Source organism: Podarcis raffonei, chromosome 8 (genome assembly GCF_027172205.1).
Source record: "Podarcis raffonei isolate rPodRaf1 chromosome 8, rPodRaf1.pri, whole genome shotgun sequence".
Classification (NCBI taxonomy): Eukaryota; Metazoa; Chordata; class Lepidosauria; order Squamata; family Lacertidae; genus Podarcis; species Podarcis raffonei.
Genome location: NC_070609.1, coordinates 26,513,845 through 26,540,426, shown reverse-complemented (window position 1 = coordinate 26,540,426; position 26,582 = coordinate 26,513,845). Strand labels below are relative to the sequence as shown.

General features: G+C 42.3%; 1 protein-coding gene across 3 annotated transcripts in view; it reads left to right on the top strand.

The window, feature by feature from the left end:
* ARID1A (AT-rich interaction domain 1A) overlaps positions 1-26,582 on the top strand; it is a 101,632-nt gene that overhangs the window by 53,184 nt on the left and 21,866 nt on the right. For all 3 annotated transcript variants that reach the window (XM_053398676.1, XM_053398675.1, XM_053398677.1), the window contains exons 5-8: positions 22,351-22,591; positions 23,440-23,529; positions 24,708-24,875; positions 25,724-26,042. In XM_053398676.1, the coding sequence (XP_053254651.1) occupies positions 22,351-22,591; positions 23,440-23,529; positions 24,708-24,875; positions 25,724-26,042 (818 nt within the window). The remainder of the gene's footprint in view (positions 1-22,350; positions 22,592-23,439; positions 23,530-24,707; positions 24,876-25,723; positions 26,043-26,582) is intronic.

The following is a 26,582-nucleotide window of genomic DNA, read 5'->3' as shown; positions in this document are numbered from 1 at the left end:
AATGGTCAGTCAGTTGATAAATCAAATCCTATATAAACTCTGAATTCATATAGCTGTGGTCTGCTCAGGAATCATTTTGTCCATGCTGCTGGAAAAGGTACCACTGGGAAGCTGAGAGGGTGTCAAATGCGTCATCCAAAGACCAACACAGTTCTTATCTGGAAGCAGAACAGTGCATATCTTGAAGCAAGGACAGAAATAAGGGGCCTAAAGGATTGGAGGAGGAGGAAGAGAGAGAGACCGTGGGGAAGAAAGAGGGGACAAAGCTAGATGAGAATGAAAGTAAATATGTGCCCTTCCTTTGGTGTGCATTTTGCATATTTAAAGCATTTATTGAGAACTTTAATCAATAATACTGAAATCAAATTCTGAATCACTGAATAGTATAGAAATATAAATCTATATGAGTAACATTTAGGATGTGAAAACTTAACTTTGGTTAGCCCTTGTTTTCAAAGATAAAAGCCAATGTGGTACCCTCCAGATGTTGTTGGACTACAACTCCTACTACCTTTGGCCTGTGGCTCTGCTGGCTGGAGCTGATAGGAGTTTAAATCCATTAATACCTAGAGGACACTATGTTGGCTACCCCTGCCTGAAGTGTTTCAAATATTATATCATGGAATTTTGCAGCATCTGTGAAGAAAGAAGAAGAAGAAGCCAGTTTACAAATGCAGTTAACAATAGTAGAGCAGGTTCCTAAAATTAGGGTGGTGATGATCCTGACTCCTACAGGACTAGGAGCAAGGCAGGGCTATATGTCAATACCAGAGCACTTGTTGTACATGTGGAAAGTTCCAGATTAAATTTCTAGTACAGAGATGAGGAACCAGTGCTCTTCCAGATGTTATTGGACTCCCAAGTCACACCTGTCACAGCCAACATGGGCAGTGGTCATTGAGTTGCCTCCCAAAAGTTTCTGGACAATCGTAGTTTCCTCACCCCTGCTCTAGAATCTCCACTTCAAAAGTGTTGTGGAAGACATTTGCCTCAGACTCTGGAAAGCCACTTCCAATCAGCGTGGAAAATACTAGATGGATCAATGGTTTGACTTTGTGTAAGGCAATTTCTTGTGTAAAGCTTCACTCCAGCCTTTGCATTTGGATGACATCATGAAGAAATAAGGTAGGCTGCTACCTACAAAAGGCAGTCTTGGCTTGATGGAAGATATGACTACAGATAGAGGTCAGTAGGTCTGTTTATCCCATTCCAACCCTAATCAAACTATATTTTCTCTTTTATGGAAATTCCTTCAGAGAAAGGATTACGGTGCAATAAATATGCCTAATAATAATAGTAATACCCTGTTAGTTACCTTCTTAACGAACATGGGCTTTTCATTGTGACTTTAGCTGCCATGTGTGTTACTCTGAGTTAAAAAAGGAATCCTCAGAGCATGTTACACATAGACCTGTTTTGCATTTGACTAAACCATGACTTAAGCACTATAAGCATGAGCAGGAAGGATCCATTGCCCATGGCTATGAGGATGACATCAACAGAATTTAGTTTCACTTTCCATGTCAACTTGCTTGCTGTTCTATGCAAATCAGAGATTGTGGTTTAAAATGAACTCTGGTCCATTTCTAAATAAACCAAACTGTAATCCATAATGGCCAGTGTTTTGAATCATGATCTGCGGTTTATACATAACAACAATCCATGTTACACGGAAAGTGAAACAAAACAGCTGAAGGGATTGTCCTGGCTGATGGGAGCAAGTCAAGACAGCTTCTTCCTGGAAGCTGACAAACCATTTCACCCATCCTCTTAGCTTCTGAGATTTCACCAAGCATTGCTCAAGCACTTCCCATCTGGTCTTTGCTGTCATAAGGACTCAATACTTGAACTTTTTAAAAAAGAGAATGTAACAAGAAGTTTGTTCTTCATCTAGCACCATAATCTACAATTGCCATACCTTGAACATTATCATGGACATAAACCTACTTCTGAAAGTACATATCCACTTCTAGTCATAAATAGCTCCAATTTTTTATCACCAGTTATTCTAGTGCATAATGAGCAGGAATTTATGTGCCTCAACTTCAAGTCCAAAGATTAGAAATCTATCCAGATTGGCCTTTGGGTACCAAGCATAATGCCAACAATACCAATTACAACTTATTGTTATATAGAAGAGAATTACCACAGAAGCACTGACACTAATGGTTCTGTAACAAACAAATTGTATTTTATGTGTGAAGATTTATTGAATAAAATTTATGGGTCCCATACTACTTCAGACCCAGTGCTCCTAAGAGGGACAGCCAATTCTGCAACACAGAGGTATTAGCATAAGTTGTGTTTATGTAGGTATGTTGATACCCAGGCATTCTGCTGAGTGTAACGAGTACTAATACATTAGGTTGTGGTTGAATACATCTGTATTTGTGTGTTATTGAGCTATGAATTGCATCGATTGCTCAGGTTATCTGATGTGCAGAAGACATTTCTTCATTTGTAGTTCTGCCAGCTTCTCTCTACCCCCACCCCACAGTGCCCCAAATGTATAACGATCCTCAGAAGCTGAAAGTAAAGCAAAAAGAGCAAGCATTCCTTTCACTACAATTGTAGCCCATAAAATGGGCTCTATTGACCAGGTTTCATGTAGTGGTGGGGCAAGATGATGATTTGGGGGGCTGCACTTGCTTAAATTTTGCTGAGCTAGATGCTATCACCTGTTTTGAAGTTTCTGCCTGAAATTTGTTCCCTTGGTCTTGGCGTTTGTGACTCCTTCCCCTCTTTTTGTGGTGTGGAACTGGGCCCAGCAATTTGTAAATTCATGGGAAAATAATATTTGCTTGCTAATTATAACTTGTCTAGGCATTGCTGTAAATGGTCCCAGAGTACAACAGTGCCAGAGATCCATATGGCATTTGAAGGATCAGTGCCTCCCAAATTTGTTCTGGCAGAAAGGTTCCTATAAAGCCTGGCTGTTAAATGACTCTGCTCATTTGCATGGAAAGACTAATAGCAAAACAAACTCTGCACGTGATTACCCACATCTTCCCCCCACTCAAAGAGCCCAAGCCCTTTGAGCCTTTTATAAACATTTGAACAATGTGTTCTAACACCATTACCAAGTCTCTTGCTGGGAATTTTTTGTGTCATTCCAGTGACATAAGTATGACTCGCTTCTTGGAACTGATCTGCTATTTGTCCATGTGGCGCTCCCACCTCTGAACTAAGCCAGTCTAACCTGGTGCTGGCAAGGAAATTCCCCACCCCCCACTGCTGTGTCAGTCATGGCCGTGCAGCACGGAATGCTGTGTGCTTGATTCTCTTCGAAGAGGCAGCCAATCAGCGCCTGCCTTATAAATCATGTTGCTCTGAGCCACTGATGCAGTTTGCTGTCCCTGTGCTTCGTGCAGGAGGCTGTGTTTGCAGCAGATCGCTCTATGCTCGATCCAGGGCCCGTTTCCTGTTTCTATTCTAGTCATTGGTGGCTCAGCACGGCTTCCTGCCTGTATACGTTACAGATTCCCCTGGTGGAAGCTTTTTGTTTTTTAAGGAACAATTTCGGTTAGAAAATTAACTGAAATATGAAGCCAGCTGCGACTTGGAAAGGAGCAGATTTAGACAACAGGCGCGTGCGCTTTAAACAGTGCTGCCATTTCTTTCTTGTTCTGCTTTGAGCCTAGCTTCTGTAAGCAGGACAGGCTGGTTTTTAATCAGAAAATTGCTAGAGGATACCCAGTTCTGATCTTGGATTCCCAAGAGTGGCGATTTCTTAATCTTGTATAACCACTGAATTGGAAGAACCACAATTGCAATTGCAATTGCTTCAAATGAATAAACTAAATCAATGTATTTTAACTATGTAGAGAGAGAGAGAAACCAAAAACAGTGAAGGTGAGAGGAAGAGTGATGTGTAAAATATAGCATGGATAAGAATTACATTGTTTTAAAGTCATCTCTGAATATTCTAATTTGGAGTTATATTTAATAAACCTCAGACGTAAGCTCTCATTAAAAAATAGCTAGGTTTTATCTGAATTAAGCAAACCCTGCACTTAAACTGAATCAGTGATCTTCTATTGCATGACCACCATATCACCCACCAAAAACACAGTTCAGGACCTAGAAACTGTTAACTGCCTACCAGAACTAAGATCTATTTGTCTCAAGAAACACAATTCTGTTTTTGACCAGGATAATTCACTGAGCCCACCCACATGACTTCACACTTTGTCCTCTAAATACCTAAGCACTGTAATTTTGCTTAGACCTATAATATTTATCCCACCTGATTTGAAACACTGATTGTTCAGCAACTACCACTACTTAATTCCTGGAATGTTTGGCTGCACCATGGGTTCACTTGAGAGAGCACCCTGTGTAATTGCATTGACAACATCCAGGGCCACCTCTGGGCTTGTATCCAAACAGGATTTGTATGGTTGTGGGGCATATTGGTTCATTATTGTTGATGATATGATGCTGTCCAACCCTGTACTCCAGCAGGAGCTGTATTCATTACCAATGTGCTTGATTCAGGCCTGTTGGCCCCTTACCTTCAAGTAAACGGTCTTACTCAGTTTTCTTGATGGTTGTTTTGAAATAAAATTACAGTTTATGGTACAGTGGTACCTCGGGTTACATATGCTTCAGGTTACATACACTTCAGGTTACAGACTCCGCTAACCCAGAAATAGTACCTCAGGTTAATAACGTTGCTTCAGGATGAGAACAGAAATCGTGCTCCGGCAGTGCGGCAGCAGCAGAAGGCCCCATTAGCTAAAGTGGTGCTTCAGGTTAAGAACAGTTTCAGATTAAGAACGGACCTCTGGAACAAATTAAGTACTTAACCCGAGGTACCACTGTATATGCATACAATTCACTTCTAGTTAATGACCTCTGATAATAAGGGCTAGTCGGTAGAAGGGTTTGCATATTTTCAGATGGGATAGTATAGAGGGAAAGAACATTAGTACACAGTAGTTCAGCCACCATAAAGAACACTCCCTGTATTAACAAAACTGTTAAGCAGGTATACATGTGCAGCCACAAATGGGGAAGGGAGAGGGTGGAGACTCATACTCTTACAGAAAAATACTGAGGTGTGGGGAGGGTGGAATGATTGCTCCCAAACCTCTCCTGAACTCCAAATATGGGTCAGACTGCCAGCTGGTAGTTTCATATTGCTATATTTGTGAAGATTTGTAGGGTGGGTGATGGATGAGTAATTTTCCTTAGGAGAACATATACAAGTCTTTACCAACCACAACTAACACCCGATCATTTAAGCCATTATTATTATTTATTAAATTTGTATACCACCCTTCATCCAAGAGCACAGGGCGGTTCACACCTGAAAAATACAAAATATAAAAAAAAAAACCAACACAAAAACTATATATCCACACACACACACACACACACACACACACACACACACCATAAAAACAAACCAGTAACCCACATTTAGAAAACATTTTAAAAGCAATAGAATGTTAATCAGCTGGATGCCAGGTTGAAGAGAAATGTTTTTGCCTGGCACCTAAAGATATATAATGAAAGCGACTGGCGAGTCCACAAATGGGGAGCCATTGCAGAAAAGGGCTTTTCTTGTGTTGCCACCCTCATAGAGGAGGCACACAAGGACCTGAGACAATGATTGCAGGGTTTGGGTTGGTTTATATGAGGTATTGCGGTCTTGAACTGTGAGAGGGAGCACTTCCTCTGAATCTAATTTCCCCCCTCCTTATTTTCACAAGTAAGTCCCTGCATTTAAAATAAAAGTTGTTTTATATATAGTAAAAATCAAATAAGGGATGTTGTATTTAAAATAAGTGCAACACCAGCTGTTCCCGTAATTATAACTTGCATTTATAAAGTTCTGTTGTTTTCTAGGTAAGTTCTGTATTTACAGTGATGCCCCGCAAGACGAATGCCTCGCAAGACGGAAAACTCGCAAGACGAAAGGGTTTTCCGTTTTTGAGTTGCTTCGCAAGACGATTTCCCCTATGGGCTTGCTTCGCAAGAAGGAAACGTCTTGCAAGTTTGTTTCCTTTTTCTTAAAACCTTTAATACAGTTGCGACTTGACTTCGAGGAGCAACTCATAGCACGCGGTGTGCGTCTCCGTAGGGGCAAGAACGCGTGAAGGCGGGTTCTGAGGAAGAGGGAGCTTTGTTTCGGCGAAAAATAGCAAGGCGCGCACACTTCCCTCCCCACAACTCCCAGTTAGGGAGGCCAGGCTCCAGGGCTCTTCGGACGGGGCTCCTTCCTTCTCCCCCCCCCCAGCGCCCCGGCGGTGACAAGAGCACCTGCCCGGACCCTCCGGCACTCGCCCTGCGAGGGGCGCCCCCTACCTGCAGTCGACGGCTGCGGCAAGTCTGCCTCTTGGTGTGTGCGCGCGCGAGTGTGTGTTCTCCTCGCCCCGCTCGAGTTAGTCCCGGCACAGCGCAGGCAGCAGGTGAGTCTCCCTTTGGCAGCGCGGAAGGCGCCGGACCAGGCAAGGTCAGCTTGGGAGCCACCGGGGACGCGCCCCCGCACTCCTCTCCAACGGGCTGGATGCGGCCCTCTCCGCTTGCGCGCTTCTGGCTGGCTGGCCGGCTGCAGCAGCAACAGGGGCAATAGGCATCCACCGTCGCTCACGCTCCCTCCCTCCCTCCTGCCCGCGGCGGGCAGACAACTTTTAGGCCGGTAGGAGTTTTGACTACCGACACCGTGCTTCGCAAGACGAAAAAAATCGCAAGACGAAAAAACTCGCGGAACGAATTAATTTCGTCTTGCGAGGCACCACTGTATAAAGTTCTGTTGTTTTCTAGGACACGGGTGGCACTGTGGTCTAAACCACTAAGCCTCTTGGGCTTGCTGATCGGAAGGTCGGCGTTTCGAATCCCCGCGACGGGGTGAGCTCCTGTTGCTCTGTCCCAGCTCCTGTCAACCTAGCAGTTCAAAAGCACGCCAGTGCAAGTAGATAAATAGGTACTGCTGTGGCAGGAAGGTAAATGGTGTTTCCATGCGCTCTGGTTTCTGTCACAGTGTTCCGTTGCGCCAGAAGCAGTTTAGTCATGCTGGCCACATGACCCGGAAACCTGTCTACGGACAAACACCGGCTCCCTTGGCCTGAAAGCGAGATGAGCGCCGCAACCCTGTAGTCGCCTTTGGCTGGACTTAACTGTCCAGGGATCCTTTACTTTAGTAATTAAAACCTCCCCCCTCCCTCCCAAAAAAACCATCCAAAAAAATGGTAAACGGCAGTGTTTAACGAAAGATCAGCAAACTCTGAACTTCAACAAATACCTTTGGCAAAAGGAGAAGCTTACCTGACAGCGGAAACTACACAAAGAGGAGACCAGTCGGTTGCATATGAAAAACAGTTTGAAGAACAGGGTGGTTTAGACTTCAGACTTTCAGGATCTGTCTTGTTTTTTTTTTTAACTAGAACCACAAGTTCCACCACTTCTAAAAAGTCTGTTTGCATATGAAAGAAGCCCCTGGTGGCTGACCTTGGAGTGGGTTTTCTCCTTTGTCTTATTTCCTCATTAAGGTAATTAGGACCAAAGCCATTAAGGGCTTTAAAGGTTAGGGTCATCATCTTGAACAGAGCCCCAAATTAATAGGCAAGCAGTGCTGCTGTGCTGCATCAGAAGTCATATGGTCAGTCCCAGATGAAGTTTCCAAACCATTTCCAAGCACTGCCCAGCATAGACTGTTGCTGTATTGCAAACACAGGGTTGTATGCAACAAAGCCATTATGCAAGTGGAACAAATTCTACTCCCAACCCCCACTCCCCCCAAAAAACCTCATGCGAAAACTTAATTGGACTGTATGCCAGTGAAAACTAGATCCTGATCAAAGAGAAGAGGTTTCAGTGAGTTTGGCAGTGGGTGCTGTGAATTTGACCAATGAAGCAGGAAGGTGTATGATCTCCTCAAAGGGACTGTTACCCAGTTAGCAACAGGCAATATCTTGAAACTCTCCTTCTTGGGTAACCATCATCAGTTTGTCCTTCAGTATGTTCGTTAGCCCCCTTCTAACTTGTAATGGTGCCCAGGCACTTGCTCACCTAAATCTTTCCATAAATAAAAAGTAGTATTAGGTGTCATCAGAATACTGTGACTTTACTCCAAAACAACAGTTAATCTGTTAATGACAAGGTAAAGAACTCAGTCATGTCACATTCCTGGAATGCTTCACTAACTCCAGCACACTCAAGCATCAATTGTCATGCAGCAATATCATGACTTTATAGCAGCTGTCCACAACCAGGTGCCATACAGATGTTTCGCACCAATATTCTTATTTGCTCCAGCCAGTGTCAATGTCCATGATGAGGGAAGGTGGGAGTTAAAGTCTCAAATCATGTTTTGTAGTACGACTGGCAATATTTAATCCAACCCTTTGCTTTTCCCCTGACAACGCCCAGTAAAGGCTACAAAGATGGGTCACATTAGCACAGAACTGGGAAGGACTTCATTTCCCATCTCTTCTCCAACATTTATTCACAGTATATTTGATTTATCCTTACTCTTATTAATGTGTTGTTCACTCGTAAGGTTACAACATTAAAGCACAATATTATTAACAGTTTGAAACAGCAGGCAATCAAGTGGGTCCTAAAAGATACCCCTCAAGTATAAAAAACCAAAGTAAAGAGGGGTGTCCAGCATTTGCCGGAAACTCCTTTTATAAAGGCCACACCCACCTCTGTGGAGAGGGAGTTTTACAACTTAGGGGCTGCCACAGAGGAGGCAGTCTTTCAGGTACTTGGGGTCATTTAGGGCTTTAAGCATGTGAGCACCTTGACGGGCTCATAACTGGCCACCAATAAAGTATGCTATAAACTGCATTAAGAAGAGTTTGGTGGGAATTTTTCTGAGGCTTGGGTTTTACCTTCCATAGCATTGGGCTGAAAATGGTTTTTCACCTTTGTGTTGGAGCCTCATTGTTGTCCTCCATGTCATTGGTCTGTGGATAGTCTGGGCTCCTCTGTCCTCCTAAATTCTCTTGAGAAAGGAGGTTTGTTTTGTGGTTTGTTCCTATACTAAAATGACATTGGTTTTTTTTCTGCAATTTAAACTACGTTGAATGGTAGGATGTGGCTTTCAGTTTGAGAGGTGCCTTATCCAAGACCAATGCTTTTCCCCTTTAAATGTTTTGGACTGCATCTCCCATCATCCCTGCCCATTTGGCAGGCTGGCATCCCTGACCATGGGACACCTGGAGGGCACCAGGTTAGGGAACACTGGTAAAGTCTGTCTGTGAAGTGAGTGAGACCCTGACGTGCATACTGCTGTGAGTATGCGCATGGTTGCTCTCTTCCCCCCGCTCCATCACCTCGCAAAAGAAATCCCTTCTCTGCTGGCTATTATGACTGATCCCAGAAGTTGTGCATGGATTAGGGATAGTGAGGTTGCTGTAGGCCTGAAGGAAAGAGCAAGCAACTAGATCCCTAGTCATCTTCCAGCCAAAAGTGGGATAATCAAGAAGTTCAGTTCTGTTGCCTGTGACCTCAAATCCAGATAGTGGGTTTTTATTCCACAAATATCAATGTGAAGCTTTTTGTATTATCAACACTGTTTTATGAATGGTCATTATTTTTAGTTTTAAGCATTAACACAATTTTCAACAGTCCGTTTAATTTCCTTTTGACTTAATTGTGCTAACATCCCCCCACATGTAAACTTGCCAACATTTTGTGCATCTGATGTAGTGGACTGTATGTAATCCATGAAAGTTTATACCACATTAGTCTTCAGGGTGCCATAAGGCTTGTTGTCAGACAACAGTAGTTCAAGCAGCCTGTCCAGACTGAGCTACCCTCTACTTCCTTTGTGGTGAGTTGCAGTAGCTCCAACCTTTTGAAAGGAAGAGCAGTTGCCACCACAGGAGGTAGCAAACAGTGACTTTGAGTTGGGGAAAACCAGGGTCACTCTTGGCAGGCTTTCTTAGAATGTCACAAGAAACCAGCTTAGTTGGTGCTGGTGCCAGCCCCACATTCTTAACCAGCCCTGGCAAAACAGAGCCAGGAAGCTGAGAATTTCCAACACTGCTGCTTGTTGCCTTGCCCAGTATTTTGCAAGTAGCTTTTTTAAATGCAGGGCTCCTTGAAGGGGTAAGCAGAAATAAGCTTTTGGGGGGTGGCTGCTTGAGGAAGAGATCCATATCCAGCATTCCCCCAGGAGAAGGAGGAGGAGGAGAATAATACTGGCTCTCCTGCATGGTGGGTTTTTCCTCCAGCGACATCTTGTTGAGTGCATGAATCATGGTGCTTTTTTCCTCTTTACTTTGAGCCTTCAACCACAAGCTTAGTGTTCCCCTTTAAAAAGGAAGGGAAAGGACATGAGACTGATCAGCCTCTACTTACTGCTGGTGCTTTGAGGATATATTTTAATAGGTATTTCTTTTTTTTAAAAAAAAGAACTGGGGAGGGAGGAAAGGGAGAGGAGAGGTGGAATGGTGTTGAGCAGAAGCAGTGGATGTGATTAACGCGCCTACTGAGCAGATCTGTGGGAGTGGAGTATCGACCTCTGAAAAATCAATGGCTGCTGCAGTAGCAGTGCTGTCTCTCCCTCTCCCCCCTCTTTCTTTTTCAAGGTCTTCAGTTGAAGGAGTGTGGTAAAACCAGCAGCTCTTCTCCCTTCCCTTTTCTGTCCCTAGTTTCACCAAAACAGCTGAAGAGCCTGTTCTTTCTCTTTTCCCCCTACAATAACTTGCTTAGATGGGTTAATTTTTGTAATTGGAGTGAAATTTCTCGACACACACACACATATACACACCAGACTCCTCCTCCACAGAGCCTCCTTTCCAAGCCCTTCTTCCCTGCACTGCAGATGCAGCAAGCAGCTCTTAACAGTTTTGTCTTAAACCCTGAAGGAGATTTTGCTTCATTTTTCAGCCTAAAAACAGTCTATGTTCTGGTTTCCATCCTGAATCATATATACTGCTGTAGAGCAGCAGTAAACTCCTATTGGGAGGAGAAATGAAGTTCCCTCTATCAAAGAAGAAAAACTGAATTCAAATGCCCCTTATCATTTGTGTCCTTTTTTAAAAGAAAGAAGGAAGGAAAGAAGGCAGGCAGGCAATTTAATGCATATATAAAGTAGATAGAGATGCTGCCACAATGGGCAAGGAGTTCTCAGTGCATTATTACTTTGCATTCAGAACCTAAGGATCCTTTTTTAAAACTTCCAAAGGAAACTGTATATATTTTAAGGAGGAGCTCAAAAATGTGACCAACTTCATACTTGCTTGCACACGGTTTGTGGCTTAACTCTTATTGGAATACATTGGGAAATTGCACATGTGATATAGTCTGTATATACGTGTCTACACATTCACAAGTGTTGGTGTACAGAATATGAAAAGCTTTTGTGAAGAGATGAAAAAGATGTAATTGCCTTTGCAAATGGGAGTTGTATGATGTACAGGGGTCCCCAAACACAGTTGAAAATCTAAGAAATTATTGGGGGCAGCACAAAATACCCAACACAAAGAAGGAAGACTGAGGATGCTCAATCCCAAAACAGCCAAAGCTCCTATACATACCACAAAACAAATAGAACACAGACAAAAAAGCAAGTAACATCCTCCAAATAAATAATAAATAAATAAATTTTATTTGTATCCCGCTCTCCCCAGCCAAAGCCAGGCTCAGAGCGGCTAACATCATATAAATAAGACAATATGCATAATACAATATACAATATGCAAATAAAATAACATTCAACATTCATTAAAAAAATATAGAATAATATTGAATATCAGCATTTCAAAATTAAACAGAAATCTACTCAACAGTTACAATAAGTAATTTCTAAACTCCAATCAATAAAACAACAGCAAACCACAGTGCACAACATAATACAATACAAAATGAGAAGCAGAGACTGGAGGGCGGAGCAAGGCAGGTGGAAGGAGGCCTTGCCTGATGAAGTCTCTCCCCAAGAAGCATAGAACACCCCAACAACAAAAAGGGACCTCCCTGATAACCCTTGTTCTTTTTTAAAGGACACATAATGTTGGGGCCACCAGGTATAGATTAAAGTAGATAGATTGCTGACTATCGAAGAAAACAAATAGTACAAGACAAACACTAATTTAAAGCTACATAATTTTGTATATTGCTTTCATGAATATTTGTTTTACCCAAGCCTTTCTCCTATTTGTAACTGCCTTTCGTCAAATATACCATCATGATATGCTTTTAAGCAATGGGCACTCCAGCAAGCTCTCTTAGCACATTACTGTATAGTGGACCAAGACCACTGTTGGAGCAAAACACTGCCCCCTGCCACAATCGACCCCAGGGTAGGAGACTGATGGTGTGGGATAAGGCCAGGTCTTTAAATACTGACATTAAAATGTTGAATTTGACCTGGTAGTATACAGGTAACTAGTGCATGCAGAAGCACCCATCAGGCAGCAGCATTTCTGCACTAGCTGTGATCTCCAGACTTCATTCAGGGACAGTGTTGCAGACATCCAAACATGAGACTACAGGGACTTGTGGCAAAGTTGTCCTGATCCATGAATGACCACAGCTGGCACACTAACCATAGTTTGTGTCTCAAGTGTCGGTGCTGGTTCCATCTCTGTTGAAAATAGGCCATACACCCAGTTCTTGTATATAAGGAAGACCTAGCAAGAGCACCTCCATTTTGTCAGGTTTCAGCTTCAGTTTATTAACCCTCCAGCCCAACATTGTATCTAGGAAACAGTTCAGCACTGATACAACTTCATCTGGTTCAGATGGAATAAAAAAGCAGAGCCTAGGTGTCATCCAAGCACCAGATCCCCAGATGACCATCCCCATAGGCTTCTTATATCTATTGGGGGTGGATTAGAACCCTATGGGACCTCACAATTCAGTTACCAAAGTGTTAGGCATGAGTCACCGCATGCTCTTTTATGGAAATGGTCTTGCAGATAGGAGAGGAAGACGATGCCCCCAACTCCCAGTCCACAGATCTGATCCAGATGGTTGATGGTATCAAAAGCCACTGAGAGATCAAGGAGAATTGGCACACGCGCGCACACACCCACACCCATATCATTTGCAATACAGTGGTACCTTGGTTTAATAACAGTCCTGTTTCTGAATGATTTGGTTTACGAACTCCGCAAAACCGGAAGTAGTGTCCCGGTTTGCGAACTTTACCTCGGTCTAAGAACGGAATTCGAACAGTAGAAGGGCACTAGCGGCGGGAGGCCTCATTAGGGAAAGTGTGCCTCAGTTTAAGAACAGTTTCAGTTTAAAAACGGACTTCCAGAATGGATTAAGTTCGTAAACCGAGGTACTACTTGTACAAGTAATCAACCCAAGCTGTCTCAGTTTTTACTTGTATTTGATCATTCTTGCTATGAGCAAATTCGGTGGATACAAGACTAAACTTCTCAGTATAAAGGTAAAGGTAAAGGTACCCCTGCCCATATGGGCCAGTCTTGCCAGACTCTAGGGTTGTGTGCTCATCTCACTCTATAGGCCAGGAGCCAGCGCTGTCCGCAGACACTTCCGGGTCACGTGGCCAGTGTGACAAGCTGCATCTGGCAAGCCAGCGCAGCACACGGAACGCCGTTTACCTTCCCACTGGTAAGCGGTCCCTATTTATCTACTTGCACCCGGAGGAGCTTTCGAACTGCTAGGTTGGCAGGCGCTGGGACCGAACGACGGGAGCGCACCCCGCCGCGGCGATTCGAACCGCCGACCATGCGATCGGCAAGTCCTAGGCGCTGAGGTTTTACCCACAGCGCCACCCGCGTCCCAAACTCAGTATAGGTTTATCCTAATTTGGAAATTATTCATTTGAAACTAGAGCTTGAAAACCATGACTTAAAATAACTTTGGATATGTTTATATTTTTGTGTTCTGCCTCATTTCTCATCTGTTTCTGCTGTTGCAGGTATCTTTATAATTATGAACACTAGCTCTTTCAAATGAAGTTTGAAATCGGCCAAAACCATAATACAGATTGTACAATCAATTGCTGGTGGGCACCATTGCTAGTACTCATTTTCAAACGCCACTCCTAGGTGCAAAGTTTTGCCTTTTTTATTAAAGCTATGGGAAGTGTTTAGCTTTTAAACTTGCTATTATTTTTATTAATTTCAGTTTGAAAATACATCTTGGATTTCCTCCTTCGATCTAATATGCAAAAAAGCATCCCCATATCAGCCAGCATCATTTCATTTGTAATACGTAATAATGTTTTAGGTTGTACCAAGTTCCACCGCTACCTAAAATAAAAAAATAAGTTCCCCAGCAGTTAATTTGCAAATAGAAATGCTGATTCTGATTTTTAAACCATAACATTTCTGATCTGAACTCCACTTGAAGAGTGTTTTACAAGGTATCTATCTGAGTGGCCCTCTCATGCTTGTACACCTGCACTCTAGGAGAACACATAAAATTTGAAAACATTGGATGAGCCTCTGGTTGCTGTGAATAGGAGTGCTTTTCTGTATGATAGCCTCTTGTAGATGAGAAAAGTTGACTTGATCTACTCTAGGGATAGCCAGTGTTGTGACTTCAATAAGTTTTAGAGCTACACTACCCATCATTCCTAACCAGTAGAGCTGGTTGGAGTTATTATAGTTCAGCAATGTATGGAGGACACTACAGTATATGTTAGTCACCCATGATCATCTTCATAGCAAGTTTATGCTTATGCAATAGAGCTAGAATCATTAGAGAAAGTGTGTGACCAAGTTTTGATACAAAACATTTCCAAACATTTTCATACAGTCAAAGGTTTGCATGTTATGGCTGGCCTTGGTAGTCAAGCCAGAAATTGGGATCACCCTCCCCCTTTCCTGCCAGCTTGGCGAATGCTTGGCAGTGGTGCTCCATGCACTTCCAAGCAGCTGTCAAGAGAACCCTCCCACTACCTTTTCCTTCAGGAAAGAGCCATGGAGTGTGCTGTCTTATCTGCTGTTCAGTGAACAATTTCAGAGTGCCTCTGCCAAACAGCAGCCAAGGAGGCTCCCTGCCACTTCTCTTATGCTTCAGAGTAGGAATGAGAGAGATATGCTTGCCATATTGGCTCTGTGTGCCCAAGATATTTGACACAGTTGCCAACCAACCCCCAGCCTGTCCTCCTGTGTTTGGATCTGCACAACTGCCTGGGTGATCTCAGTCCACCTTTGCAGCATCAAGGTTTGGAGGAAATCTCATCATTCATCACTCATTGTGCTCTCCAAAGGGTGATGGCTAGCTTGCTGTGGAGATGGAAAATGTAGAAACCTGCTTAAAAACACCTGCCTTGCATGAACCATATAACTTAAAAGGTGAGGGAACAGTTTTGAATAGGTGCAAATGTCAGGGTCGTATGTCATTAATTCTGCACCACTGAGCACCTATTCTATACCATCCTATACCGTTTGGGAACACTTGTAGCTAATTTTTTTCTGACATGTGAATACTTTGTAGGTCCTGTTTGGTGGTTTCATTATATAATTTTACCTCAGTTTTCTTTCTATCAGATTTCTTCAGCCTTCTCTTTCCCTCTTCCAAATCCAAACCTTCATTTCAGGCTCCTTTCTCCTATATTCCTAGGCCTGTGGTTCCCCCCTCCTTTTGTGAAAGTCTTTGTGTTCCTCTTTTATAATTATCAGTAGCTTAGCCAATGGTAGATTGGGACCCTTGTCCCTTTTCCACCTGTGTGACAATAGAGCAAATTAGCCAGTCATTACCAAAGGCTTTACCACCATGTTGCAAAACCTCATAAGAAAGACTTTTTGGAGCATGCAGTTAAAAGTACAGTGACATCTATGCCATAATAGGAGGAACTGTGAGCACTAATCCATTCTTACAAGGATGAAATGTTTTGTGGTCATTAAACCCAAATTCTGTACAACCTTATTACTCCTTGGAATCCTGTTGTATTTGTAAAGTTAAATTGAACCCCACTCTCTCCCATAGGTAATGTCTACAGACCTGAGATGCTAGTAGGTTGCAGCTGCAAGCAGGCATATTTAGATGCTCACTCCCAAATGGCAATCAACAAATATGTTGTTTGTGCAAAATAAAGAAGTTGGGAAAATGAACATATTTCCCAGTATTTTGTATTTAACATTTTAAACTGGACTTTAAAAAAAATATGAATTTGATACTGTTGCAATGGACCCTGTTAGTTGTGGCACAGCATGCACACATTCATCCCTTCTTGAGAGTGCTGGGAACCTTGAGAGTCTTTTTGTAATGCCCAGAGATGGGGAAATAGTACTGGAATATGTGCTGTTAGAGTAGAAACTCTACTGTTAAAGCAGCTTGGGGCCAAAAATCAGCCGAGATACTAATAATATTATTAGTCTAATATTCTTAACAAAATCTGACACCTTTTAATTCAGAATAATAAGTACTGCAGGTGTATTCTGAGTCAAAACTATCTAGCTCTTTTGTGTTTGGCTGTACTGGGAATTCCATTTTCATCTCTGAGGCAGCCTTACTTACCCCTCCCTTTTGAGGGCTGTTTGATTTCAGCCATAGTTTTGTTTTGGTATGAAAAGGTGGTGTTAGCGGCTGATTCCCTATTCACCAGCAGCACGAACAAACTCCTGCTGGCATAAGGTTGAATTGGGCAACCAATCGCAGCTGGAACAGTTATAGTTTCGGAGTCCCTGTGGGCTTCCGCTATCAGGTCACATCCCAAAATAACACTGGGCAGTATTTCAAGTGAAGAAACAGAGGCTTTGGGGTTGCAGCCAGCCTGGAGTGTGAGATTCTGTGTGAAATACTTGGAATCCCTCCAACATTTTTGATCTGCATGGCAGATGAGCAATAAAATGCATAAAAAACACATTGGAAACACGTGAGGAAATTCTCCAGACCAAGACATTTCCTTCATGCTGGCAGAGTTACTGCTGTTGATTTGCACCTCCTGTTTTCCCTTGCTTTATTGGCTGTATTGAGAAAAGGAGGGAAGAGTGCTTTGTTTAGCATTGTTCAGAGTTGCTCTGTAAAAGGACCTTTAAACTGCTCCACCGGTTTACTTCCCTGGAAACATATACAGTGGTACCTCGGGTTACATACACTTCAGGTTACAGACTCTGCTAACCCAGAAATATTACCTCGGGTTAAGAACTTTGCTTCAGGATGAGAACAGAAATCGTGCTCCGGCGGCGCGGCAGCAGCAGGAGGCCCTATTAGCTAAAGTGGTGCTTCAGGTTAAGAACAGTTTCAGGTTAAGTACGGACCTCTGGAATGAATTAAGTACTTAACCTGAGGTACCACTGAATTTGAATTTAAATCTTTTACTACTTCTGATGACCTGCAATACATTGTCCCTCCCCTCCTTTCCTTTCCTTTCCTTTCCTTTCCTTTCTGAACTCTTATGGCAATTATTATTTACAGGTTCCATAAGTTTTTATGACACTCTTGTGGCCCCAACTGAAAAGTCATTCTAGATGTTAATAATCTAAAAGTGACCACAAACTTCATAAAATGGAAACTATTTAATCAGCCGACACATACACAAACGGTGTTCATTCCCCGCAATTTTAAAAGAAAAACCTTAGGAAGCAACATTTGTATATATTCTTATTTCCATAGTTTGTAACATCACTGCTCTCCCAAGATTTCAATAGAAAGCCCGGCTGGAGGAGGCATTGGTGATGCCAAGTGTCAATGAAAGTTCATCTTTGTCCATAGATTAATTTCCCTTAGGGCTGATTTCACATGTTACCCATGTGGCATGATCACCACATCTACCCAGATAACTGCTTGTGTGAAGTGATGCTCACATGGTTTGAGCTTATGGCTGTAACTCCACCAGAGAAGTCCCCTCCTATAAAACAGAATGGTTTCCCTTAAGTTGTCTCAGTCAACCTGAATGTTAAGGTGCTGATGTACACAAGTAGTTCATCACTCATGTGTTTGGAAGTGCAGGGCAATATGTGAATAGGCTTTCTGTTTAAGATGAATGAAAATGTCCTTGGCTCCCTTTCTGTTTTGCTATTCAGACCTTTCTTAAATGAATGCAATCCAAATGGGATTTCCTGGTATTGTCACCCCTGTCTTTTTATTGTTCTTGTCAGACCAGGAATTGGTGGTTGAGGAGAAGGAAGCTCTCTTGAAGAACATATTTCAGATGTTTTGTGGGGAGAGGAGGGCCTCTTCGTAAATGTTCCAGAACAAATATTTTATTGTATCAGAACTTGTTATACTTTTTATCTAGTGCATCTCAAAATATTTCTGGGAATCAGAGTGTCAACTCCAGATGTAACCAAAAAAGAGCCATCCATAGATCTTAAAAGGTTGGAAGGGATTATTACTGCTTATACAGGGTGAGTCCTTCAAAAGAGGCCCTGTGGATACAGAGTACACATGTTCCACGGGGCCTCTTTTAAAAGACTCACCCTATATATTCTGATCTGTGCAATACAGTTCACCATAGCATGACTGAAGCAGCCCTTGAGCACTTGGCCCTAAGAATCACATAGCTTAAGCTTTGGGATATTTTTCACTGTATAGCAGTATGGGGCCCTCCAGATGTTGTGGACTACAGTTATCATCATTACTTACTGTTTGCCATGTTGACTGGGAGTGATAGGTGTTCAGCAACATTTGGGAAAGCAGTACTGTGTCATATCTCAAAATCAGTGTTCGAAGCTTTGATATACTGTATAAACTAATCTCCAAATGGCACCTTAAACCTAGGTTACAGTCACCACAATGGAATATCTAGGCGCCGGGGGCTTTTTTGTTTGTGTGTTTTGCAATTGAAATCATCATCAACATCATTTCTATACCGCTTTATATTTTGCAGAACAAATATCAAAGCAGTTTACAACACATTAAAACATCAACTAAAACCATCCAGAACAAAATAAATTCAAGCTTCAAGGAAAATATTTCAAATCCTTCTCTAAGTGACATTTTCCTTTCCCCAGTCTCTAACCTGGCATCCTGAGATCTCCACATGGTGGTCACAGTTGGTTCCACGTCAGTCATAAAACATTCCTGGCTAATTTCGAACACTGCTCAAAATGATCCAGTAATACAATTTCCCTACTTGGATGAGCTGAATTTTTATTTTAAAAAATCTCCCCATAACCCCCAAAAGTAAAATTTCAGGCAGACATAAATTTCATGTCTCCAAATTTCTACTAGTAACTATTTAATAACTTCTATGGTCTTGTAAGTGTGTAAAATAAAAAACCATTAATCAATTTTTCCACACAGGTCTTTCATACACAGTTAGGCCTTTGTGGTCATCACTATATGAGCATGTAAATGAGTAGAACCTCCTTCAAAAAAGAAATCAGTATTAAATGTTGCAAGTGGAGTTTAAAGTAACATACAGTGTGTGTGTGTTCAGGTCTCAAAGATTTTAAATTGTATTGGTGAGTTTCTGTTTATTCTTCCTAGGTCAAAAGTGTATATTCTGAGTTTATAACTAATGTGTTTGATTCTGTTGTGTATGAAACCCTGCCTTGGTTTTGTGGCACTGTTGTTTAACAATTCATGCAAACGTGTGTGAGAGTGAAGTGATGATTGTTATCATCATCATAATCAAATTTATTATCTGTCCTAATCCAGAAGGTCCCAGAGCCCACTCTCCTGACCTGATAAGATCTGTAGGGAAGGAGGCAGTCTCACACATATTTGGGGTCTAGGTTGTTTAAGGCCTTACGCATTAGCATGAGCACATTGAATTGGGCACAGAAATGAACTGGTGACCAATGTCACTGTTTTAGAACAGGGATGAAGAAGTTATATTCAAGGGCAGCCCAATGTAGAGTGTCCAAAGTCAATCCGTCCAAAAGGGGCTGTAGCTGACAAACCATCCAGAGCTGGAAATAAGACTGTAGCTAGACTATAACTTCCGTTATCCCTGACCATTGGCCTTCTTGACTGTGACTAGTTAGAGTTGTAGTGCAAAACATAAGAAAAGCACCAGGTTGGAGAAGGCAGATACAGTCAGATTCAGCTAGGTGATACTTGGGATCTCACGTATGCAACTTCCCATTCAGCCCAGTGGGCCTTTCATATGAAAGATGCACTGAGCTGTGTGGTTCTACTCTGACTCTACCATAGTTTGCAGTGCGATGGAGTTCTTTTATCATTATTGTTATTTGTCTCCCTGCTGTCCTCTCCTTTAGCCAAAGCTGGGTGGTGACACAAGACTGAATTCTGCCCTGGAATCAGATCACCAGTTCATGACCAGTTCAGACAGACCTTGATGCCCTTTTTAAATGGAGCACAACCACAGGGGCTTTGGATTGGAATAACAACTAACTGTTTAATTAGCAGGCCAAAAGAAATACTGTAGAATTCCTTGTGTACTATGAAATTGCCACAAGGCCTTTACCATTAAGAAATACTATAAAATTGACTTCAGTTTAATAATTTCAGACCAATGTTGTTGAGCATTTAAGAGTCTAAAGCTAGACTGAATATTGCTTTCAAGTTTAGCTTTCTCAGTTTAGACTGAGAGCATTGTTTTCCATCATACATGTGCTCATCAGTAGAGAGATCATAGGATCTCATAAAAGGTCTGTTTATAGGAATTTTATGAACAATCCCATCTTTCATTACAAGTACTTTCCTTGGAGAAACATAACATTCATAGTCTTGCAGGAAGTGATCTGCACGCAAATGGCTGTAACAAATATTCTGTTGTGGCACCCAAACTGTCTTAATGGATTGCAATGAAGAGCAGTGTATTGCTTCATTCTGATGCGCTTCTCCCATCACATGCCTGCTAGACTCATTAGTTGTTTGATCAGTCAGCCTTCAAGCATGACCCCCAATTAAGTGAAATTTAGGTATCTTGTAGGGCCACCACTTATTTCTCCTCCTTTTAACTAATAGTCAGAGCCTTCTTGTACTGTATTTGCAAAGATCTGAGGTGTAGATACTGGAGATTGCATAGGATTTTGTTAGCTAATTCAGTATTATTTTACTCTGCATAATTTGTGATGGAAGCTGCTTGTGTGTTTTGGAATTAGACAACACTGAATTGCTTTCTTTCATACTTTCAGAGTGTGTGTTTCTGTAGTAGAGATAGGCAAGAAGCCATCAGTTAGGCTGCTTAAATGTCTTCTGAGAGTTCAGCATGGACACTTGGACAGCCCAGTTCTCCTTTTCCTTCTAAGCCCTGCTCCCACCTCCTGCTCTCTGTACTAGTCCTTCAGCTTTCTCAAGAAACAAAGCATTACCTTGGGGTAGCAGTGATCAGGAGAGTACTCTGCACTTCATGTCTACCCATAGCATACAAGCTCCATAGGTTGTCTACAAACTTAACCTCCATTTCTCACATAATGAGTTCAGTTGGCTCTTTTTAACAAATAATGAATAAAAGCTCTGTATAACTCTTTCCTTCAACCAGAGTGCTTCAACAAGGCAGCCAGACATATCATTCCCTCTCCTGCTTATGTATTCTCATTGTGGTGCATTGATTAAAAATGGGTGGTTCAAGTGCATCATGAAGTCCTTGCTGCCAAAATGCACGAATCCTGAGAAGCAAGATAATATAATGAAAATAAGATGGTTCTGTCTACCAGTGGATCACGCAAATGTTTTGTGTCATTCTGGTCAACCCATCACAGAAGAGACATTCATATAGAACTGAAAACAAAACTGAATTGGCATGCCTTGCTTTATGGAATCATTTGTGCAGGATGAAGAGACTGGAGGCATTATCATTACCTTGCACATAGTATGGTGTGATGAAGCAAAGTACAAGTAGGGAACTTAGGACAACAATCTAGGGGGCTTCTGTTGGAAGATTTGATAGAAATAAGTTGTAAAAATTGAACATTAACAGGACGTACTATTGCTCATAAGACATACTTGTTGGTAAGTAATTCTGTAAAAAGCAGTATAATGGCTGTAAGTTGACAGATTTATGAAAGATGAGATCTTTCAATGTCAAGTTGGTGGCCTCCAGATCTTTTGGACTTGGGGTATTTTTTTACTACAACTCCAGATGTCTTGGACTGCATCTGTGCTTGCTGGGGCTGATGGGAGTTGTAGTCCAAAAAATCTGGAGAACACTAGATTGACAAAAGGCTAGTCAAAACTGGGAATCGGGAAATACTGCCTTTATTTTTAGGATGCCACTAGGTTTGTTTCATTGAGATGTTGGGCATGATGGACTGTAGCATCTCCTCTTGCACCCTTTGAGGGTAGTCCAAGATTTTCAAAATTACATCACTCCTGGTTACAGTCAGACAATTTCCAGTTCCACTTGGTAGCACATAAGTCACTGTTGCAACTGTAGGAATTGCTCATCTAAAGGATTTATTTCTACCTGGAACTATGTTGCAGCCTTCCTTATTGATAGCAACCTAAGTCTTCGTCTAAAGGAAAAATCTCATAAATTCTGTAGTAGATATATGTATAGTAGCATTCTCTCTCTTCTACTTGTGACATGCTTTCCTTTGTGTGTCTCTATAGGATCTCTCTGGTTCAATAGACGATCTGCCCATGGGTACAGAAGGAGCACTGAGTCCTGGCGTAAGCACATCAGGGATTTCTAGCAGTCAAGGAGAGCAGAGTAACCCTGCTCAGTCTCCTTTCTCTCCGCATACCTCTCCTCACTTGCCAGGCATCAGAGGACCTTCCCCTTCACCAGTTGGATCTCCTGCTAGTGTTGCTCAGTCACGCTCTGGCCCACTGTCTCCTGCTGCAGTACCAGGTAAAACTTTCTTTTTTACAGGCACAACCTTCTTAGTTTTAACAAACTACTTATTTTAGGAAGGTGGTTAGAGTGTCTGACTAGGAGTGAGGAACTCCAGGTTCAAATCCATATTCAGCCATGTAGCTCACTGGTGACCTTGGGTCAGTAAGCTCATTATTTTGCAGCCTAACCTACCTCACAGGGTTATTGTGAGGAAGAACAGAAGTCAGGGTGGTGGTGGTATAGAACAATGTAGAGGAAAGGTGGAATATCAATGTTAGCAATACATTACAAATAAATATGGGGTAGAGACATGAGTTCAGAACCCATGTCCTGGGTGACTTTGGTCTACTTCATTATCTCTCCTGTTTGGTTCACTGTTTCTGAATGAGAATAAAAATTCTTTATGGATAAATAAAATACATTTTATTACATGCTTTCATCTTTAAGGGATAAAGCAAGCTATGAGCCAGAAATCTCTTTCTTTATAAGTGGGGTGGGGAACCTCAGGCCTGGCTGAATGCAAGCCTCTAGGAGCCTCTGTCTGGTACATGGGACTCTCCCGAGGCCACATTCTGCACTGGGCCTTCTTTGGGGCTTCCTTGAATGCTTTTGCCTGGCTGAAATGAGTTCTTCACCTATGATAATACTGCTTGCTTAACTAGATGAAGTATGTGGTGGGTATAGAAATCTGTACTTTGGGGGTAACTCTACAGAGGTAAGAGCCACATCTGTAGCTCCACCTACTTTCCCCTCTGTCCCTGCCACTTTTTGTACCACTTTCAGGTTTGTCTTTTTTGAGCTGCTTTAGTGGGGAGTAGGGTGAAATGCGGTTCTTCACCATCAATTTTGTCTTTGTTGTGCAGGTAACCAGATGCCACCTCGACCACCTAGTGGCCAATCAGACAGCATCTTGCATCCCTCCATGAATCAGTCAACCATAACTCCCGATAGAGGTGTGTGCATGTGTGCAATGACAGTTGCGCTGTTTTGCCTGGCTTCTTGTATACAGTGGTGCCTCGCAAGACGAAATTAATCCGTTCCGCGAGTCTCTTCGTCTTGCGGTTTTTTCGTCTTGCGAAGCATGCCTATTAGCGGCTATTAGCGGCTTAGCGGCTATTAACGGCTTAGCGGCTTTAAGAAAAAGGAAACAAACTCGCAAGACGTTTCGTCTTGCGAAGCAAGCCCATAGGGAAAATCGTCTTGCGAAGCGACGCAAAAACCGAAAAACCCTTTCGTCTTGCGCGTTTTTCGTTTTGCGAGGCATTCGTCTTGCGGGGCACCACTGTATAGCAAACATCTCAGTGGTTCACGGATCAGTCCTGATGCGCATGCCTAGCTTTTACAGGATAATCTTCCATGAAAGGTGTAACTGGTGATTTACGAATTAGAGTAGGGAATTGGGACAAGTCCTTAATGTGGAATGTGAACTAGAAACATACACAATGCTTTTGAGAGAAAATTAGTTTTGCCATGGTGCAGTTTGCATCATTCTCCAAATTATGCTAGATACAGACACACACACACACCCATACTTGTTTTCCTTTTGCCATTCCACCTCAGGTTATTGCTTACAACAGCCTTTCCCAACCGGATGCCTTCCAGATGTTGGCGATTTCCAAACTCCCATCATCATAATCATTGGTCATACAGTCAGGGGTTGATGGGAGTTGGGAGTCCAAAATAGGTGCAAAGGTGCCCAACAGTAAACTCAAATGTAACCTCTTAACTATAGCGATCAGTGGGAACAATGCAAATTTGTCATTAGCATGTGGTACAGCTGGCTGTTGCTTGTTCTATTTATTCATTGAAATAGGGTACCATGTTTCTTTTATTTTTGCCACCCCATTCTCACTATTCTCAGTGGGTTCAGATAACTTAGCAGTCATCATAAATAACTCCTCAAAGTGACAGCTACAAAATAAGAGTGTGCTGTGCCACAGTTATCATAAGACTAGGGAATTACCACGTGAGAATTTGTCATTGAGGTTTTCAAGCTATTAATGTGAAAACTTTACCAGGCATGTCATTTATGAAGAATTTAGGATTTCCAGAACTAATTATTTTTAAAAATGTGTTTCCATCTGCATAGCCTGCTTTTATAACAATATCCCTTGAAATCATTATTAATTAGGTTACATACAGAGGACTCCACAGATGCCCCAGTATAATTCCCCTCAGCCTGGGTCAGCCTTATCTCCACGTCAGTCTTCTGGAGGACAGATGCATGCTGGGATGGGACCTTACCAACAAAATTCCATGGGCAGTTATGGACCTCAGGGGGGTCAATACGGGCCTCAAGGTGAGAGTATTACACTTGTGTTTCAAATAAAATGCATGAGCAGTGAACATGTGTTGTTTCTGTGGTTGGATAAAGAACACCTGCTTAAGACAATGAGATACATGGGTAGAAAGCTTGAGCAGTCTTGTCTCTTGACCTACGAAGTGTGTGCTTACAGTTTTTATCATGGATGTTGTTTATTGGCTTAAAGTAAAGGGTGAGTGTGTTTTGCCACCATTGCTGAATCTGAACTTGGGAGTGTCTAGGCATAAACTAAGTATCAACACAAAACACTTAACAGAAGATTTTAATAATGTGTGCTACAGTATTCATTTAGAAATTTTGGGAAATGGAGGGGGGTTAAGTGTGACTTTGTCTCCACTTCATAGCCCTTAATTTTTTCATCAGTGTCCCATACTTTACTTGGCCAATACAGTTAGTTTTGGTAACTTAACTAGTCATCTTAATATTTGGATCATTATTGATTAGTCCAGCCTTTGACAATGATTAGCTGATTAACTTAGTCATGAGATCTCTGGTGGGATGATGCATGGAAAGATTCCACATAATGTGTGTATTGCTTTGTGGTTGATATTGCAATGTAGCTGTGATGAGAGTGTGTGTGTGTGTGTGTGTGTGTGTGTGAGAGAGAGAGAGAGAGAGAGAGAGAGAGAGAGAGAGAGAGAGAAAGAAAGAAAGAAAGAAAGAACGTACTGATGTGGAATAGATTAACATTAGGACACTATTTTGTGAAGCCAACATTCTCCCATCTTTTAGCTTGCCTTGTAATATGCAGGCTCAAGATGCAAATGCAAGAATTGCCAGGATATTCTTTAGTCTTACTGATCATGCTCCCCTTTTCTCTGTAGGTGGATATCCCAGGCAGCCAAACTACAATGCTATGCCCAATGCAAATTACCCAAGCCCAGGAATGGGAGGAACCATGAACCCAATGGGAGCAGGGAGTCAGATCCATGGTCAAACTGGTGTACCACCCTATCCTGGGCTTCCTCCAGGGAGAGGATTGAGCCATGCTGCCATGGGGAATAGGCCCTATGGACCCAACATGGCAAACATGCCTCCCCAAGTAGGGACTGGGATGTGTCCTCCACCAGGTGGCAGGAAAGCACAAGAAGCTGCTGCTGCTGCTGCTATGCATGCTGCTGCCGTCAACTCAATCCAGAATAGGTAAGCCATGGGGGACCCCTTACCTCTGAAACAGAATTTCCTAGAATTTCAGCTCTTTAAAACAATACCTCTTTAAATAAGTCAGAATAGACTTCCCTAAATCCAGAGTAAAATACTGTTAGTCACCCTATTTGCAATACAGAAAAGGCAAAGGCAGTCTCAGATACTGGCACTGAATTATTACCAAAACACTCCAAAACAAAGTACAGTCACAAGAATAGGGTGGAACTAAACATCTGTATCTGTATATATAATATCAAGTGTCGCAGGCCAGAGTAAAGAGGTATGTCTTCATCTTACAGCAGAAACTGCATAATGAAGATGCCAGACACATCTTTGTGGGGAGGAAATTCCACAATTTAGGGGCTGCCACAGATGAGCCTCTCTCACGGGATACCATCCTCCAGGCTTCTGAGGGCACAGAACTACCAAGGGCCCCCCCTCCTGCTGATCTTAACACTAGAGAGGGTTTGTGGGAGGGATGCATTTGGGGCCTAAGTCATGGTTAAATACCATATTGGCCCAAATATAAGCCACAAG